The sequence below is a fragment of the Pinus tabuliformis genome, chromosome 4_1 (genome assembly GCF_031772625.1).
Source record: "Pinus tabuliformis cultivar Carrire ecotype Pingquan chromosome 4_1, CPIR1, whole genome shotgun sequence".
Lineage (NCBI taxonomy): Eukaryota > Viridiplantae > Streptophyta > Pinopsida > Pinales > Pinaceae > Pinus > Pinus tabuliformis.
Genome location: NC_142303.1, coordinates 311,654,624 through 311,671,559, shown reverse-complemented (window position 1 = coordinate 311,671,559; position 16,936 = coordinate 311,654,624). Strand labels below are relative to the sequence as shown.

Below are 16,936 nucleotides of genomic sequence, written 5' to 3'. Positions count from 1 at the left end.
GATTTCTATCTTCCTATATCCATTTCTTATGGCAATTTTGAGACCCTGATACACTGCCATAAATTCCGCTTCGTTATTAGTCATTGTTCCTCCGTGTTCTGCATAGATCCATTCTACCTCTCCTTGTCTGTTTCTGAAGACTCCTCCAAATCCTGCTGGACCTGGGTTCCCCTTTGCTGCCCCATCGAAGTTGAGCTTAATAAACCCTTCTGGTGGCTTTCGATAAACTGCGTGACTTTGGTCTGCTATAGGTTGGTGTTGCTTTGTTTTTTGATGGTAGATCATCCCTTGTTCCAAGTTCAGCCTCTTTAGTATCTCTGTTTCTGCCTCAGAGGTCTTCCAATCTTCTTCTGCCCAGTTTTCCGCTAAGATTGATTCTCTGATTTGTCCTAGGGTTCTTTTCCAAACTTCTTCCGGGTCTGAAGATTTCCCCTTGAAGATTCGACCATTTCTCTCTTTCCAAAGATTCCATACGTTGAAGCCTGCTGTAATGCTCCAGGCTCTTCTTACTATCTTGCTTTTAAACTTTCCTTCTCCCCATTCACATAGGGTTTGAATTATATCCTGTGGGTTTCTTTCAGTGGTCGAGAATAAGTTTCTAGTCTTTTCCCATTGGAATTGGGCCGCGCTGCATCCATTAAGAAGGTGTTCCTGGTCTTCTTCATCTAGATAGAAAAGGCAACATCTTGATGGACCTGAGAAACCTATTTTTTGAATTCGGTCCCAAGTTAAAATATGTTTCCTTCCTACCAGCCATGCGAACATTTTGATCTTCAGCCACCATTTATTTCTCCATATATTTCTCCACTTCTGCTCTTCCTCCCCCTGCTCTTGCTGTATCTTTACTTTATAAGCTTCCTTTATGGTGAACGCTCCTTTCGTTTCTTTGCCCCATCGAAGGATGTCCCTGCCTCCTCTCTTTTTTATTTTCCTGGAATCTAATTCCTTGCCAAATATAGTTTTTTGATCCTCTGTTGCATTCCTATTCCATTCATCCATAGATTTCCATTCCCTCCATTCTTCATTTCCTCTTTCTTCTATCCAATAATCTTTAACCCTAATGAGGTCTCTGTCCATACCTGTTCTGTAGATTTCTTGCATTCCTTGTAGGTCCAGCATTTTCTCCCTTTGTTGCCATGCTTCCTCCCAAAATCTCACATTCTGGCCTCCTCTGATTTCCCAAAAAATATGCCCATCAATTAATTCCCTGCTTTGTATGGTTAGGTTCCATATGTCTGATCCCCAGGGCGCTTCTTGTTTCCTTAGTATTTCTTCCGGGGTGGATGGAATATTATATTTTGTTGTCCAGATTTCTTTCCACAGGTCTGTCCCCCCTTGCATCCATCTCCATCTTAACTTGGCTGCTAGCACTTGATTTAGAGTCCATGGGTCTCTTAGGCCAAGACCTCCTTTTTCTTTTGGTTTGGTTAGGCTGTCCCATGAACAGAGGGCCCATTTCTTTTGTTGCTTGGGTCCTCCCCAAAGAAATTTTCTGTAAATCTCTACCAGCTTATTGCATATTCCTTTTGGTGCTGCCATCACTGATAAGGGATATATCGGGATCGCCTGAATGGTGGATTTAAGCAAAACAACCCTTGCTGCCAAGTTCAGAGTACGAAAAGTCCAATTTTCCAGTCTTTTCATGATCTTTTCTAGGATGTTCTTCCAGTTTCCTATTTTGAGGGATGAGGAATCTAGCATAGTTCCTAAGTACTTAGTTGGGAGATCCCCTTTCCTGTACCCCAAGATCCTGGTTAAATGGTTTTTAATGGGCTCCACTGTATTAAAGAAAAAAGTTCTTGATTTCTCATTGTTAACCTCCATGCCTAAGCCTTCCATAAATACCTCTAAAATTTTCTTTATCCTTCTCACCTCCTTCATGGAGGCTTTGCAATATATCATGATGTCATCCACGAACTGTTGGTGGGTGACTGTAGTTTGGTTGCCCCATAGTCTCAGGCCCTGTATTTTCCTTTCTCTTAATTCTTTTTTGAAGTATCTACCTAATCCTTCTGCTGCTATTATGAAGAGGAAGGGGGATAGGGGGTCCCCTTGTCGAAGTCCTCTTGTAGCGTTGAACGTCGTTGATGGTGCCCCATTTAACAAGATAGAGAAATTCGGGGTAGAGATCATGCTTAAGACCCATTTCACCCATCTGTCACAGAATCCAAAGGCTTTAAGGATAGTTTCTAGATAATTCCAGCTTAACCTATCATAGGCTTTTGACAGGTCTAATTTTATCAGCATTCCTTTTTCTTTCTTCGTTTTCAGAGTGTGGATTACTTCCTGGGCCACCACTAACCCATCCAGGATCTGTCTTCCTTCTACAAACCCAGTTTTCTCTGGGGAAATTATACTTGGTAGAATCGATTTCAGCCTTTGTGCCACCACTGATGCCACTATCTTGTAGATAACGTTACATAAAGCTATAGGGCGAAAGCCTTCAGCTTGATCCGCTTGATTGGTTTTAGGAATAAGGGTCAGCAGGGTTGAGTTTATTCCTGGCCATATTCTTTGATTTATTCTAGCTTCCTCCACCACTTCTAAAACTTCTTCAGCAAGAAAATGCCACCCTGCTTGAAAGAATTCTACCGTATACCCATCCGGCCCAGGAGCTTTATTCCTTTTCATGTTCCTGACTATATCCTCCACTTCTTCCATCGTAACTTTCCTCATTAAGGCCAAATTCTGATCTCTGGTCACCAGTTTTGGAATCTCCCTGCTTATCTTTGATATGGCTTCTGATCTATTATCCTGAGTTTCCTTTAATAAGTTTTTGAAATGATTGACCAGCACTTTTTCAATTTCTTCATGCTGGAGGACTCTCTGACCTTCTTGATTTTTTATTGAGAAGATTCGGTTTCTTTGTCTATGCTGTACCATCGCTTTATGGAAGAACTTAGTATTCCTTTCTCCTTCTCTAAGCCATTGAACCCTTGACTTCTGTCTCCATAAAATCTCTTCTTGTTTCCTTCTTTCTTCTAGCTGATCCAATATAATTCCTTCTTCCTTTGTTCTTTCTTCCTAAATGCCTTCTAGGATATCTATCTGCTGCAACTCTTCCATTCTCTACTCCATGCGCTTTTTTTCTTCAAGAATATTACCAAATTCTTCTTTATTCCATTTTTTTAATTTATCCTTCATCTCCTTCAGTTTGAGTTGAAAGGTGTGCATCTTATTTCTTCCTCTTTGGTCACTCGTCCTCCACCATTCTTCAAGTTTCTCTACCAATCCTTCATTTCTTAGCCAGAAGGCTTCGAATCTAAAGGGTTTGTTGGATGGTCTTTGCTTTAGATCTATTTCCATTTTAATCGGCCAATGGTCCGATCCTGTTACCGGGAGAATTGTGGCTTCTATGAATACATCCTTCATCATTATTTGTTCGGAGATTAAGAATCTGTCAAGTCGAGATGCTATTTGATTAGCTCCCCCTCTGCGGTTATTCCAAGTGTGATTTCCATTAATGGTTTGAATATCGATCAGTCTCTGCTCCCTAATCAAGTCTCCGAACTGTTCCATTGCTTTATCCATTCTCCTTAGCCCTCCTCTTTTTTCCTCTGAGGTTTTAATCAGATTGAAGTCCCCTCCTACAATCCATTGTTTTCCTGGGATTAGACTTCTCAATGCTTTTAAATTTTGCAGAAAGTTTTCCTTTTCTCCTTGGATATGTGGCCCATACACCCCTGTTATAATAACCTCCTCCATAGTTCCTATTATCCTTGTTGTCCCTGTTAGAATTCTTGGGAAGCTTATCCAATTACTAAATTGAATTTCTTCAGGGTTCCAAATTATTACCAGACCTCCTGCGCTCCCGATCGCATCCTGTCCCATCATTTCATATCTGTTCTTGTTTCTATTCAGGATTTCTCTCATTTTCTCAGTACTTATTTTTGTTTCTTGTACTATCATTATGCTGGGTTTTTCTTTTTTCAGTCTGTCATTCAAATACCTCTGTTTGCCTCTGCTATTGAGGCCTCTTATGTTCCAGCTTGTAATGATCATCGTAACAGTTTCGGAGGGGATTGGAATACCTCTGAAAGAGGTATCACTCTTCCTGAATTAACTAGCATCTCTCCAACTTCTTGAATTGTTTCACTCATTGTTCTTCTACCTCTTTTTTTACCTCCCTTGCCAATGCTTCTCATTCCTATATTTTGTGTTTCCTGCTTCTCCATTTTCCGGTCTTCTCTATCTTCCATTATTCCCTTCTTTTCTTTATATCTTTGGAAAGATTCTTTGTACATCTGTTTCTGATCCTCTGGGATAAATATTTCATCGAGCCTCTTCCATTCCTGCAGAAGCTTCGCCATTACTTGTTCTTCTTCTTCCCCTTTTGTTTTCTGTGGGTCTATTTCCATTTCTCTTTGGTCCTCTTGGTTTTCTCTTGGGCTTTCTGCCCTCTCTTGATCCTTATTCGTTTGATCTATCTCTTTGTCTACATTTTCTTTTATTACTTCCATTCCTTCTGATTCTTCTTCCTCGTTTGCCTCTGTTTCTACTTCTTCCTCCTGCAGAATTTGAAACTTATTTTGTGATTCTGTACTATGGGTTCCTTTTTTCTTGCCCGTCTGTGTCTTGCTATTTCCTCTCTTTTTCTTCCTTTGCACCTCTCTGAAATCTTCTTCCTCTTCTCATGTTTTCCTTGTTGCATTTTTCCTTTGATTTTCCGCTTCCCTTTCCTTTTCTGCTAGCGTAATGGGACATTCTCGATATAGATGGCCATACTCATGGCATCTTTTGCAACGAAATGGGATATGTTCGTAATCAATTGGTTGGTGCCAAATCTCGTCATGATATTCCAATTCTATTGTGTCTGGAAGTGGCTCTGTGGTGTTCATGTACGCGCATATTCTAGCGTATGTTGTATATCTTCCCCTCTTTGTCGACTTTGCCACTTTCACAAACGATCCTATTGCATTTCCTATGCCCTTAAGGATCTTTGGGTCCCAAAATTCTGTTGGTAGGCCGAAGAGTCTTATCCATATCGGGGCAGCTAACATCCTTTCCTTCTCTGGGTTATAGCAGTCTACCCAGTCCCTCATAAATAGTCCAGCATTGTTCATGAAGTAGGGTCCTTCCTCAAAGATCCTTTCCCTATCTTCTAGATTGGAGAATATTACTGTAAAAAACCCTTTCGCTCCCAACTTGACTTCCACATGTCCTTTTGGTTTCCACCTCTGTTGGATCCATCTAAGTAGATCTTTCTCTGCTGGCCAATATCCTACGAACTTACAGATCAAAGCATAATCTCTCATGTAGCTTCTATAGTTCTTTAATCTATTGGGCGGAATTACAAACCTGGGTTTGTTTGTCGCCCTCGGCAGACATTTGCTTGTTACTCCTGTTCTCCTTTGCGCTCCTGCTGCTGAAGTTTCGCCTTCATTTGTTCTATTTCCTTCCTTCTGCCGCTCCTTTCTCACTTCCCCCATTATTACTGCCTTGTAGGAGGGGATCTCTCCCCTCCCCTGCTCCATTCGCATTTCTTTCAGTCAGAACTTACCCTTTGATTATCCCACACTCTTTAGTTTTTCATTTTTTTAACTTCTCCAGATATTGTTGTGGGGAAAAATGCCTATGCAGGACGATCCTATCCACCTAAGGTGTGACAGTGCCTTAGCAACAAACAGAGACAGCTATTTTGGTTTCTTCCTTTATGAAATGGGAAAGAAGAGAGATCAATGGACTTACCGGTGTCTTCCGTTTGTCCCTCGATCTAGATCCTCTTCTCCTTTGGATGTTCACAGCTACTTGCCTCCTCGCAAAACCACAAGAGAACAGCTACTTGCCTTCCTGCAAGATCACAAGAGAACAACTACTTGCGACAAGAGAACAGCTACTTGAGACAAGAGAAGAACATAACACAAAGGCAGATATTTATATTCATAAACGATTCAGGATTAGAAGTAAATCAAATACACTAATGCAATCATACATCAAAGATACATCAGTATATAGGAGAAAACCAAGATAGCTTTATTGATAAATAACAAGGTTCAGGAAGAGATACAACCCAGAGGGCTCCAATCCAGTATCGCCTTCCTAGCAGAATGGAATTCCTATCTTCACCTCCCTTCAAAGCATTAAGCACCCAACGATTCCAGTCTCAAACCAACAGCAATTCTTTGCAATAACAAAATTCCAGCCTCCTAGATCTCATGGAGGAGAGATCCATATATAGATGTTTTGGAGAGAGGATGAGTCAACTTGAGATCTGACTAGTTTCCTCTCCCTCTCTTAGTTCTTGAGTCCACTTGGAGGTTCTTGCTTCCACTTGGAGATTTGGAACCTCTTACTCATCACCAGTCAAATTCCTTGATGCAAGTGTCGTTTTGGAAGCTTCCTGAGCATTGACACATTGAGAAATGAGCCTGCCACTTGTCCAGTTACGCTCAGCGCAGGTAGCCTTTGTTGCAGTTGACATTCAACGCAGGTAGACAATGGAGCAGTTGACATTCAGCGTAGATGCTCAGTGGAGTAGCTGACATGATCCAGAATTGGCTTGTTTTTGAGTGTTTTCAGGTGGAGAACTTCTGTGAATTGCTATGGTTAGTTAGCCTTGTTCCTCTAGGGGTAGGAACAACATGTTTAGGGACTTTGGATCCCTCAGATTATGGACATTTCATGCTCAATGTTGTAAGGCACAAAAATGTCTATAACAGATATCCGAGTTTTTGAGGTCCGTACCCAAGGTTTGTCCTGGTGCGCTGGATCCACCCTTAACCTTCGTTCTTCCTTCCTTTGGCTGAACCCTCGCCTGCGAAACCCTCGTCTCGCATCTGCCAATTTAAAAACCCTTACTTTCACTAGATATTGTAGGTATCCATTTTTTCATTAATATTTTTTATACCCCTCTATATTTTTCATTAACTTTGGGCCCCATTTTTTTATACCTACCAATATAAAATCCCTCTGCCCTTTTTATATCCCACAATATATTATGTCATTTTTTCCTCAATAAATATCCCCCAATATGAACCCATGTGCTATGGTATTGACCCCCACCTGTGAAGGCCCCGTGGGATGAATAAAGGTAGATTTAATCAATAATCTATTCATATTTGAATTCAACTTTAAATTTTCCTTGAAATTTGTTGAATTGTAATGAAATTGTTCAACCTAGCTTGACGTTTCGTGAATTTTAAATTTCAACCTTGAAATTCACTGAATCCAGTTACTATGAGGAGAATAACTTAAATTAGGATTGAGTGAAATTGAGTTAAGCTTCATTATCTTTCTTAACTTTTTATGAACTCTTAGGTGGCACTTCTTGTTGTTTTTACTAGGATATATTAAGTGCATTCAAGGTCCATAGCAAGCACTCACCATGCCCTAGCCCACAAAAGAATATAAAACACCACACCTATAACTAGTTTGTAACTCATTTGGCAGCATAAATACAACCACCTAAGATACTCATAAATTAATTTTATAGTGATAAAAAAGAAACTCGTAAATTAACAACATTACCTAGTTAAATTTTTTTCTTGCAAGAAATTTCCATGGGACATGTCAAATCTTCCATACTACTCCATACGAGAGATCTGGTTCCTCTCACAAATTGTACCCTTCCAAATATATTGGTGTTATAATGAAACAAAAATACTGGGATAATCAAAACGTGAAGACATGACTCCTGCTTTAGAGAATCCCTATTCTTCATAATGAGTACCTCCTTGCTTGTGTTCAAATGTTGATTGAGACTATAATAAAATATAATCAACCTTATTATTAGTTATTCCTTCATTCTCTAACAGTATACTAGATGATTCCTCTAATGCCATTTCACAATGATTCTCTCAAGATGCAATAGAAACTATTGATATATCAATTGGAATCAAATCTTTAAATTCTTTATCCTTAATAATGAAACAAGAAGTGGTTCTTACATAAGGACCTGTACCTATAAGTGGAAGAGTTTCCCCTGATGATTTTTTGAAAGGAACCAATAACCCAGATATTGAATGACTAGAAGAAAAATATGGTGGTGAAAATATCTCACAAGCTAAATACACGTCTTTCTAATGCACAAATTCACTAGCAATAGATATATTCCTTGTAGGAGACATGTTGGAATATTTGGTAGTCTCAGAAGTGCAAGTAGCACTTATAGTGTGTTTAGAATCCCCCTTAATTTCATTCAAAGAATCACTTATTAGAAGAGAATTGGTCATAATTTTATCATCTTTGTTATGTATTTGGAGTTCTCTTGTGTGTACATTGCCTTGAATAGGAGCCATAGGATATGTTATTCTACAAATAGATGTCTCCAATTGCACTTGTTTGTTTGGCATGGTAACATTTACTCCACAACTGAAGGGAGTTCTAGGAATGGTTTCCCTTTCATCTGCCATGAATGAAGTCTCAACAGATAAATGATAAGCTACAAAAACTGCATACTAAACAACAAATTTAACTTTCTTTAACTCATCTCCGCTTGCATCTTTTAACAAAATCTGGAAGAACATTACCATTATCATAATGTCAAAATAACATGATAATACATGTAAACAACTAACTCAAATCGTTAAATATACAAAAATTTTAGTGAAAACTACTAAACCAAGATCCTAAATTATATAAAAATGATCATATTTTTTAGGCCTCATAAAGTAAAGAAAGAATCAAATTCCAAACCCTATTTTCTACAGATTCTTACTAAAAGAATATATGATATACCATTTATACATTTTGCATGAATGCTTTATGAGGGTATTGTACATAGAGACTAGTGCCGAGAATTTCTCATATGTACATGCAATCATTCATGTTAACATCTCCACATAGTAGCAATCCAAGTAGTTGTTCTCAACTTAGGTTAAAAAAATGTAAATGAGTGCAATATTATGGTCATTAAATAGGTACACCAACAAAATATCTTGGATGTCTTGCAAGGAACATAAAATTCAAGTGTTGACTGGATCTTTCTTAGAAGACATTTGCCTCTAAAACTTGGGATAATGGCAGGTCAAGCAACGATCTCCAAGAACTGTTTCCCTTATAATAACTCATAAGTATATGTGAGAAAAAGATTTCTTCTAGCATATAAGAAGGCTAATCTTGTAAGCTTCAACAAAAAAGTGGGTTCAAAATTTTCATAACAGACCATGCAAAATATGTTGTCCATCAAAAACTATGTAACTAGGGAAAACATATTTTCACTTTCAGTGATCATGAGGTGTACAAAGATCTAGTGTAGAACCAATGAAATCATATTCATGGGTATTATTCACCACATTGTTTCAGTAATGTGGGTCACTATGTGTTTATTGTACTATTAGTTAACTACATCAAGTTGATGTTCTAATAAGTTTTTAGTGGTTTTGTATTTTAGCGGTTTCCTTGGAAATCTTAAAAGGAAAAATGTCAATTTAAAAGGAGAATATCCACTCATTTCAATTTTAATCGTGTCTCAATCAAACTAATGAATAAGGTCACATATGGCCAAGGGTTTAATGAAACAGTTTGCGGCAATGCTTTTGTGCCCTAAAATGTTATTCAATGAGATAGTTTAGGACAAAGTGGAGTCCCTCACTCTTGCATTCCTGAGGCCTTATGAGACATGTAGGTCAACTATAGACATAGTATGGCTTTCTTGACTTCAACGGGAGCACCATTCTGTTGGGTCGTGTTATATTCTTTCCATGACTAGCCCACGTAGTTAGCCGAGGGGTTATAAGAGGGTGGAGCCCCCCTTCGTTGTGCCAATTTCATAGGGAGGGGAGTCACAAGGGTTTGGAGGGGTGCAGGTACCCCACTCTATGGGGTCTGGGGCAGCACCCTGGCAAATTTTTGTTTTGGACCTTATATTAGGTTGGGCGGACCTACCTATGGTTTTGTGCATGTTTTTCGCACATGGTTTTGGATGCGATGGTTTTCGGTCCATGGTTTTGGACGCACTAGTTTTCGGTCCATGGTATTGGATGCTTCAACATGTATAAATATGTATTGTAACATTGAAAGGAACATAATGAAAAATCAAGCTGGTAGTCCTAGTTTTGGGATCCAAGGGAAAATCTCTATGTATATGTGTTTTATGTGTTATGCTATCGCATTGTTTATTTTCTGCGTTTTAGAATTTGTATGTAGGTAATTTATGTATGGGATTAAAACCTAAATTTGGCATCAAAGATGTTTTGGCTTCAAGGGGATGCCTTGTTGCTGAGGGGTTTTGCTCAGGCCTGTGGTAGACCTCATTCAGTGGGAGATCTGCGGGATCAATTCTGGTGGTGAAAGAAGATGGCGAGCAGTGGAAAGATAGAGATCGAGAAATTTAATGGTCAAAGTTTTGTGTTGTGGAAACTCAAGATGGAGGATCTATTGGTGGATAAAGATCAGTGGATCGTAGTAGATTCGGGTACTAAACCAATGGGAGTGTCTGATGAAGAATGGAAGAAGTTGGATTGGAAGGCAAAGAGCACAATACGATTGTGTGTCTCAGATTTAGTATTGTTGAATGTATCAGGGGAAGCTACGATGAAAGCGTTGTGGGACAAGTTAGGGACTTTGTACCAATCTAAGTCTCTGGTGAATAAAATGATCCTACGGAAAAAGCTATATAACCTGAGGATGAAAGATGGAGACTCAGTGACAGAGCATCTAAATGCATTTAATATTGTGGTAAGTTAGTTATCATCTGTTGATATCAAAATTTCAGATGAAGATAAGTGCATTAGTTTGTTTTATTCTCTACCAGATTCGTGGGATAGTCTGGTTATTGCAATAGGTAGCAACACAACTACCTTGTAGTTTGATAAAATAGTCTCATCCTTACTGATGGAGGAGATGAGATAGAAAAATATGGAGAGCCAAAATGGTGATGCCGTATCTATACGAGGACAATCCCATAATAGAAACAAAAAGAATTCATCGAGTGGGAGATCTAAATCTAGAGGGAGATCTAAATCCCCAGGAAAACCTGTAAAGGTGGTGTGCTCGAAATGCGAAAAGGAAGGGAACTACAAAAAGGACTGTAAATCTAAAGCTCCTGATAAAGGAAAGGGATCTGATGATGATCCTTCTGTAGAGGCGAAAACCACCTCAAATGAAGGTGGGGATGTGTACTTGGCTTCTTCAAGTACACATGTAGATCATGAGGCATGGTTGATTAAATCAAGTGCATCCTTTCACTTCACTCCCCATAGAGAATGGTTCTACGAGTATGAGAAATATGATGGTGGTGATGTCTTCTTGGGGGATTATAAGAAGGCTAGAATCATTGGTCGTGGAAAATTAAAGTTGAAGTTGTAAGGTGGAAGGGATAGCACACTTCTGGGTGTTCTACATATTCCTGCATTCGCCAAAAATCTAATTTCTGTAAGAAAGCTAGATGATGCAGCTGTAAAAATAATGTTCGATAAGGATACCTGCAAGATGGTTTAGGAAGCACCCTTATTGATGCAGGGAGTTCGGATTGGAACTCTGTACAAGCTGCAAGGTAGCACTGTTGTTGATGGGTGTAACAGTTCCGTGGTTCCTGAAAGTGGAGCACAAAATCTAGTGGTCTCTGCAGAGAAGACTATACTGTGGCATCAAAGGCTTGGACATACTGGAGAGAAGTGCCTTCGAATACTTCATGGTAAAGGTATGGTAGAAGGTATGAGTAATAGCTCTCTAGATTTTGATTTCTATGAAAATTGTGTATATGGGAAGTAGAATTGAGTGAGTTTCTACTCTGCTGGTAAGAGGGAAAAATAGATATTAGAGCTTGTGCACAGTGATGTGTTTGGACCTATGAAGGTTCCATCAAAGGGTAAGTCTATGTACTATGTAAAATTTATAGATGAATTCTTAAGGAATACATGGATATATTTCCTTAAGAAGAAATCTGAAGTCTTTGAGAGGTTTAAAGAATTTAAGGGTCTAGTGGAAAACCAGACAGAGAAGAAGATAAAGGCGCTGAGGATAGATAACGATGGAGAGTTTTGCAGTAAGGAATTTGAATAATTCTGTAAGAAGTGTGGTATAGCACGATAGAAGACTACTCCATATTCACCTCAGCAAAATGGAGTTGTAGAAAGAATGAACAAGACATTGATGGAAAGGGCAAGAAGCATGCTCGGTGGTGTCGGGTTAGGATAGGAATTCTAGGCAGAGGCTGTGGAGACAGTATGTTACCTGGTCAAAAAATCACCTTCTTCAATGTTGGAGGATAAGAATCCACAAGAGGCATGGACTGGTAAGAAACCCTCTCTGTCACATCTGAGGGTATTTGGATATGATGCATATGTACATCTTCCAAAGGAGAAATGAACCAAGTTAGATAGTAAATCTGAAAAGTCCATCTTTATTGGGTATAACGATGGTTTAAAGGGTTATAAGATTTGGAACCTAGTAACAAGGAAGGTTGTGTATAGTCGAGATGTCGTGTTCAGAAAGGTAAAAGATGTTATTAAACATGAAGTCAAAATAAAGGAACCTGAGAAGATAGAGTTTGAGCTTAAGGAGGAATTATCAAACTATACAACAGAGGCGGAACCAGAATATGAAGAGCCACAAACTCCGGGTGTGAGAAGATCAGTTTGAGAAAGAAGGTAGCCAGAAAGGTATAGTCCATCCACTTTCTATTCAAATTTTTCTTTATCTATTACTGACGATGATCCCAGAACTGTGAAGGAAGCAATAGATTCAAAGGATGGAAAACTCTAGAAAGAGGCCATGGTTGATGAAATGGCATCTTTACACAAAACTTAAGCTTGGGATCTGGTGGAGTTTCTAGCTGGAAGGGAACCCATTGGAAACAAATGGGTGTTCAAGAAGAAGACAAATGCAGAAGGAAAGGTGGAGAAATACAAAGCTCGGTTGGTAGCAAAAGGCTATTCCTAGGTGTTGGGAATTGATTTTGGTGATATGTTTTCTCCTATTGCCAAGGTAACTTTTATTAGATTACTTTTATCTATTGTTGCTGCTTTTGATTTTGAGGTAGAATAGATGGATGTGAAGACAACATTTCTTCATAGGGATTTGGAAGAGGAAATCTACATGACGCAACTTGAAGTCTTTGCGGTGAAGGGTAAGAAAGAACTGGGTATGTAGGTTAAAGTCGTCTTTGTTTGGGTTAAAACAGTCACCAAGGATGTGGTATCAGAAATTTGATACATTTATACGGGGACTTGGCTTCACCAAAAGCAAAAAAGATCACTATGTGTATTTTAAACTAATTGGTGATCATGTTATTTATCTGGTCATGTATGTGGATGATATGTTGCTAGTTGAAAATGACAAAGAAATTATCCAGGATTTGAAGACCCAATTGTCCTCCAAATTTGACATGAAAGATCTTGGTGCTGCAAACTATATTTTGGGCATGCAAAGTAAAAGAGACCAGGCAAAGAGGAAGCTCTGGTTAAACCAAAGGAAGTATGTTGAGACAATATTGCAGATGTTTAATATGTAGGATAGTAAATTGGTGAAGGTTCTTCTTCCTGTAGGTGTAAAGTTATCTGTTGAATAGTGTCCCAAGGCACAAGAAGAGGAGGAGGATATGTCTCATGTTCCATATGCAAGTGCATTCGGTAGCCTGATGTATGTGATGGTATGTACTAGACCAGACATTTCACATGCAGTGGGAGTATTGAGCAAGTTTATGTCCAAACTAGGGAAGGAGCATTGGACAACAGTGAAGAGGGTTTTCAGGTATTTGCGTGGCACTAGTGATTATGGTTTGTGCTACCAAGGAAGAATAGGATTGGACAAAGTTTTGGATATCCATGGCTTTGTTGATGTTGACTGGGCTAGAGATCTAGATCAGAGAAGATCTATAAGTGGGTATGTGTTTAAACTATTTGGAGGTGCAGTCAGTTGGATGAGAAAGAAACAATATGTAGTGGCACTATCAACTACAGAGGCAGAATACATGGGAGCCACTCATGCAAGCAAGGAAGCAGTATGGTTGCAGAGATTGTGTTCAAGTATGGGGTTAGTACAGGGAGCTATAAGGATAGACTGTGACAGCCAAAGTGAAATTTTCTTGGAAAATAACCTTACATATAATTCAAAGACAAAGCACATTGATTTTTAGTATCACTTTGTGAGGGATATGATAGAAGACAAAAAGGTGTTACTGGTGTTATCACTCAGGTTGTTCCCAAAAGTTGTACGAAGGGGAATATGGTCGAGGTAACCACATACCAATCTTTTAGATACAGAATCTAGCCAATCTGTATCCAAAGAGGGCTCTCTCTTTATGATTTAGCTTTGTTTTTTAAAGGTATTAGGCTAGTTATGAAGTTCAAGGGTTTTTTTTTTAGGTTGGTTGTGTGTAGATTTATTACACTTTGCTGTAACTTAGAAACTTTGGAATAAAAAGTTGTTAGAATCAAATTGTTGTCTGGCCTACTGGATGAAGAATTGAAGTAGAGGACTTGTCACAGAATTCTTGAATCAACCTCCGGGTCAATAAGTCCCTTATATCTTGTGTTTTACAGTTCTCATGTTTATTATATCACCTGTGTTTCATAATCTGAATGGTAAAGAAAAAGGTTAATTCAGAATTTGCTTAACTGCACTCTGTTTTCAGTCTTTATTATTCTCTGTGTTTTCTTTACAATTAGCATAAATAGTGAATTCTTAATTGCTCTTGTTTCCTGATTCTCTCACGTTGAGAATTCTTAACTTCTCCTTAGCAGTAATCATCCAGTTTCCCTCTGTCAATATGTTGAAGGATTCTTAATTGCCCTTCACCTAGTTGAGCTCATTCTGTCTGATTCCAGCCTTTATTTGTTCCATATTTGACTACCTTGCTCTGTGGTGCCATCCTCTGTTAGAAACCAAATCCAGAAAGCCATCCTTCTTTGACTCCATCATGCCCAATGGACTAAACTATTATGTTTTACCTCACTGTTCTAGTGAATCTCACCACCCAAACTCAAAACAAAACCCTTGAACTTCATAACTAGCCTAATACCTTTAAAAGACAAAGCTAAATCATAAAGAGAGAGCCCTCTCTGGATACAGATTGGCTAGATTCTATATCTAAAAGATTGGTATGTGGTTACCTCGGCCGTATTCCCTTTCTTACAACTTTTGGGAACAACCTGAGTGATAAAAACAGGTAAAGGTGGACACTTTGAAGAATATTGTAGATGCATTGACAAAATCTATGAGCTCTAAGAAGTTCTCTTGGTGTAGAGAAACAATGGGAATTACAAGGATGGATAAATGACTAAGCTCTCGTGTGGTCCCTTGTGGAATGAAAACAACAAGTGGGAGAATGTTGGGCTGTGTTATATTATTTCCACGACTAGCCCACGTAGTTAACTGGGGGGTTAGAAGGGGGGTCTGGGGCAGCGCCCCGAAAAATTTTGGTTTTGGACCTTATATTAGGTTGGGAAGACCTACCCATGGTTTTGTGCATGTTTTTCACACATGGTTTTGGATGTGATGGTTTTCAGTCCATGGTTTTGGACGCGATGGTTTTCAGTCCATGTTATTAGATGCTTCCGCATGTATAAATATGTATTGTAACATTGAAAGGAACATAATGAAAAATCAAGCTCGTAGTCCCGGTTTTGGGATACAGGGGGAAATCTCTGTGTATATGTGTTTTATGTGTTATGCTCTCACATTGTTTATTTTTTGTGTTTTAGAATTCATATGGAGGTAATTTCTATACAGGGTTAAAACCTACATATTTTGGTCAAAAAGGCTTCCCCCTGTCTCCCTCATTATTTGGGATCTACATTGATGAGCTAGAGAAATTTATTAGGAAGAAAACTCATGCAATTTATGACTCCATCCCACACCACTTCTTTATTTTCCTATTCTTGTTCCTGGACAATGTGATCCCTCTATGTACATCCCCCGAGGGATTTCAGAGGTAGTTGGATGCTCTAACCAACCTTTTAGAACTTAAGAAAATGATGGTCAACCATTGAAAAACTAAGGTTATGATTTTAACACCTCCAAGAAATATTTGTAGTATTTTCATTTCTTGTTTTGCAAGGGAAAAAGTGGAGGTTACCACAACCTACACATATTTTCTAGTCCATTTACAAACACTCAGATCACCATAATGGGCATGTTCCAAACTTGGCTCCACAAATGTTTTTCTTTGCCAACCTTGCTTGAGGGCCAAAGTTTCCACTTGCATCTTCAAGACATGTTGGGCACAGGATCCCCCAAGAGAATTTTTGGGGCTTAGAGCCTAGATTTTGGTCAAAATTTGTAACTCCAATGTAAAGACTCCGCATTTAGTGGGCGCAGAGCATGCAGTTTTTAAAAGAGTCATAGGGTTGTTCGCCCTCAATTTTGTTATAATAATGTCAGATGTAGAGATCTACCCATGGTCCACAGACCATGGGATTGTATAAATAGAGCAAGGCTCTAAGTAGTTAAATCATCATGAGAAGGATGAAGAGTTGAGTCATATCTGTGGAGTAAAGTATAGTTTTGGGTCATAGAGTAGGAGAAGGCTGTGTAGATGAGTGCATAGAGGCATAGTCATCCGCAGCTGATTCCGCAGACCCTTACAGCTGAGTGCACAGGGAGAATCGAGTCTGTAGCATTCAGAAGTATTAATAAAGAGAAGTTTCATATCATTTTTGTGTATTTATTTCATGTTTTATGCATTGAATATACTGGGTATGAACTGCACTTCTACTGTTTAGATGATGTGAAAATATATATGATTGTGTTGATTAGTTAATGCATGATAGAATATATGTTTACGTGAAGTTAACTAAAATCTATAAGAAGATAAATAAGATACATGGTGTAATTTGGCGAAATAGCGGAGGTTGCTGCTATAGCAGCACAAAAGCATCTCAGCCCCTAGTTAGGGTTGTGCGAAAGTTGATTATAACAGATCGCGAGGGCATTGAGGGTTAGGACAGTGTGCGAAGTGACCTGTGTGGAGGTAGGCACAGTTGGACTAAATAGACAACTCAAACATCTTAAGGGTGTAGAAACTTAGTTCCGGCATCCCCCCATACTGCATCGG

At 38.9% G+C, this 16,936-nt stretch overlaps 1 protein-coding gene across 1 annotated transcript; it reads right to left on the bottom strand.

Moving 5' to 3' along the window:
• Positions 1-3,069: 3,069 nt before the first annotated feature.
• On the bottom strand, positions 3,070-3,705 carry LOC149175534 (uncharacterized). Its single transcript, XM_089421160.1, has one exon. It carries the CDS (start codon positions 3,703-3,705, stop codon positions 3,070-3,072), a length of 636 nt encoding a protein of 211 aa, XP_089277286.1.
• Positions 3,706-16,936: the final 13,231 nt, after the last annotated feature.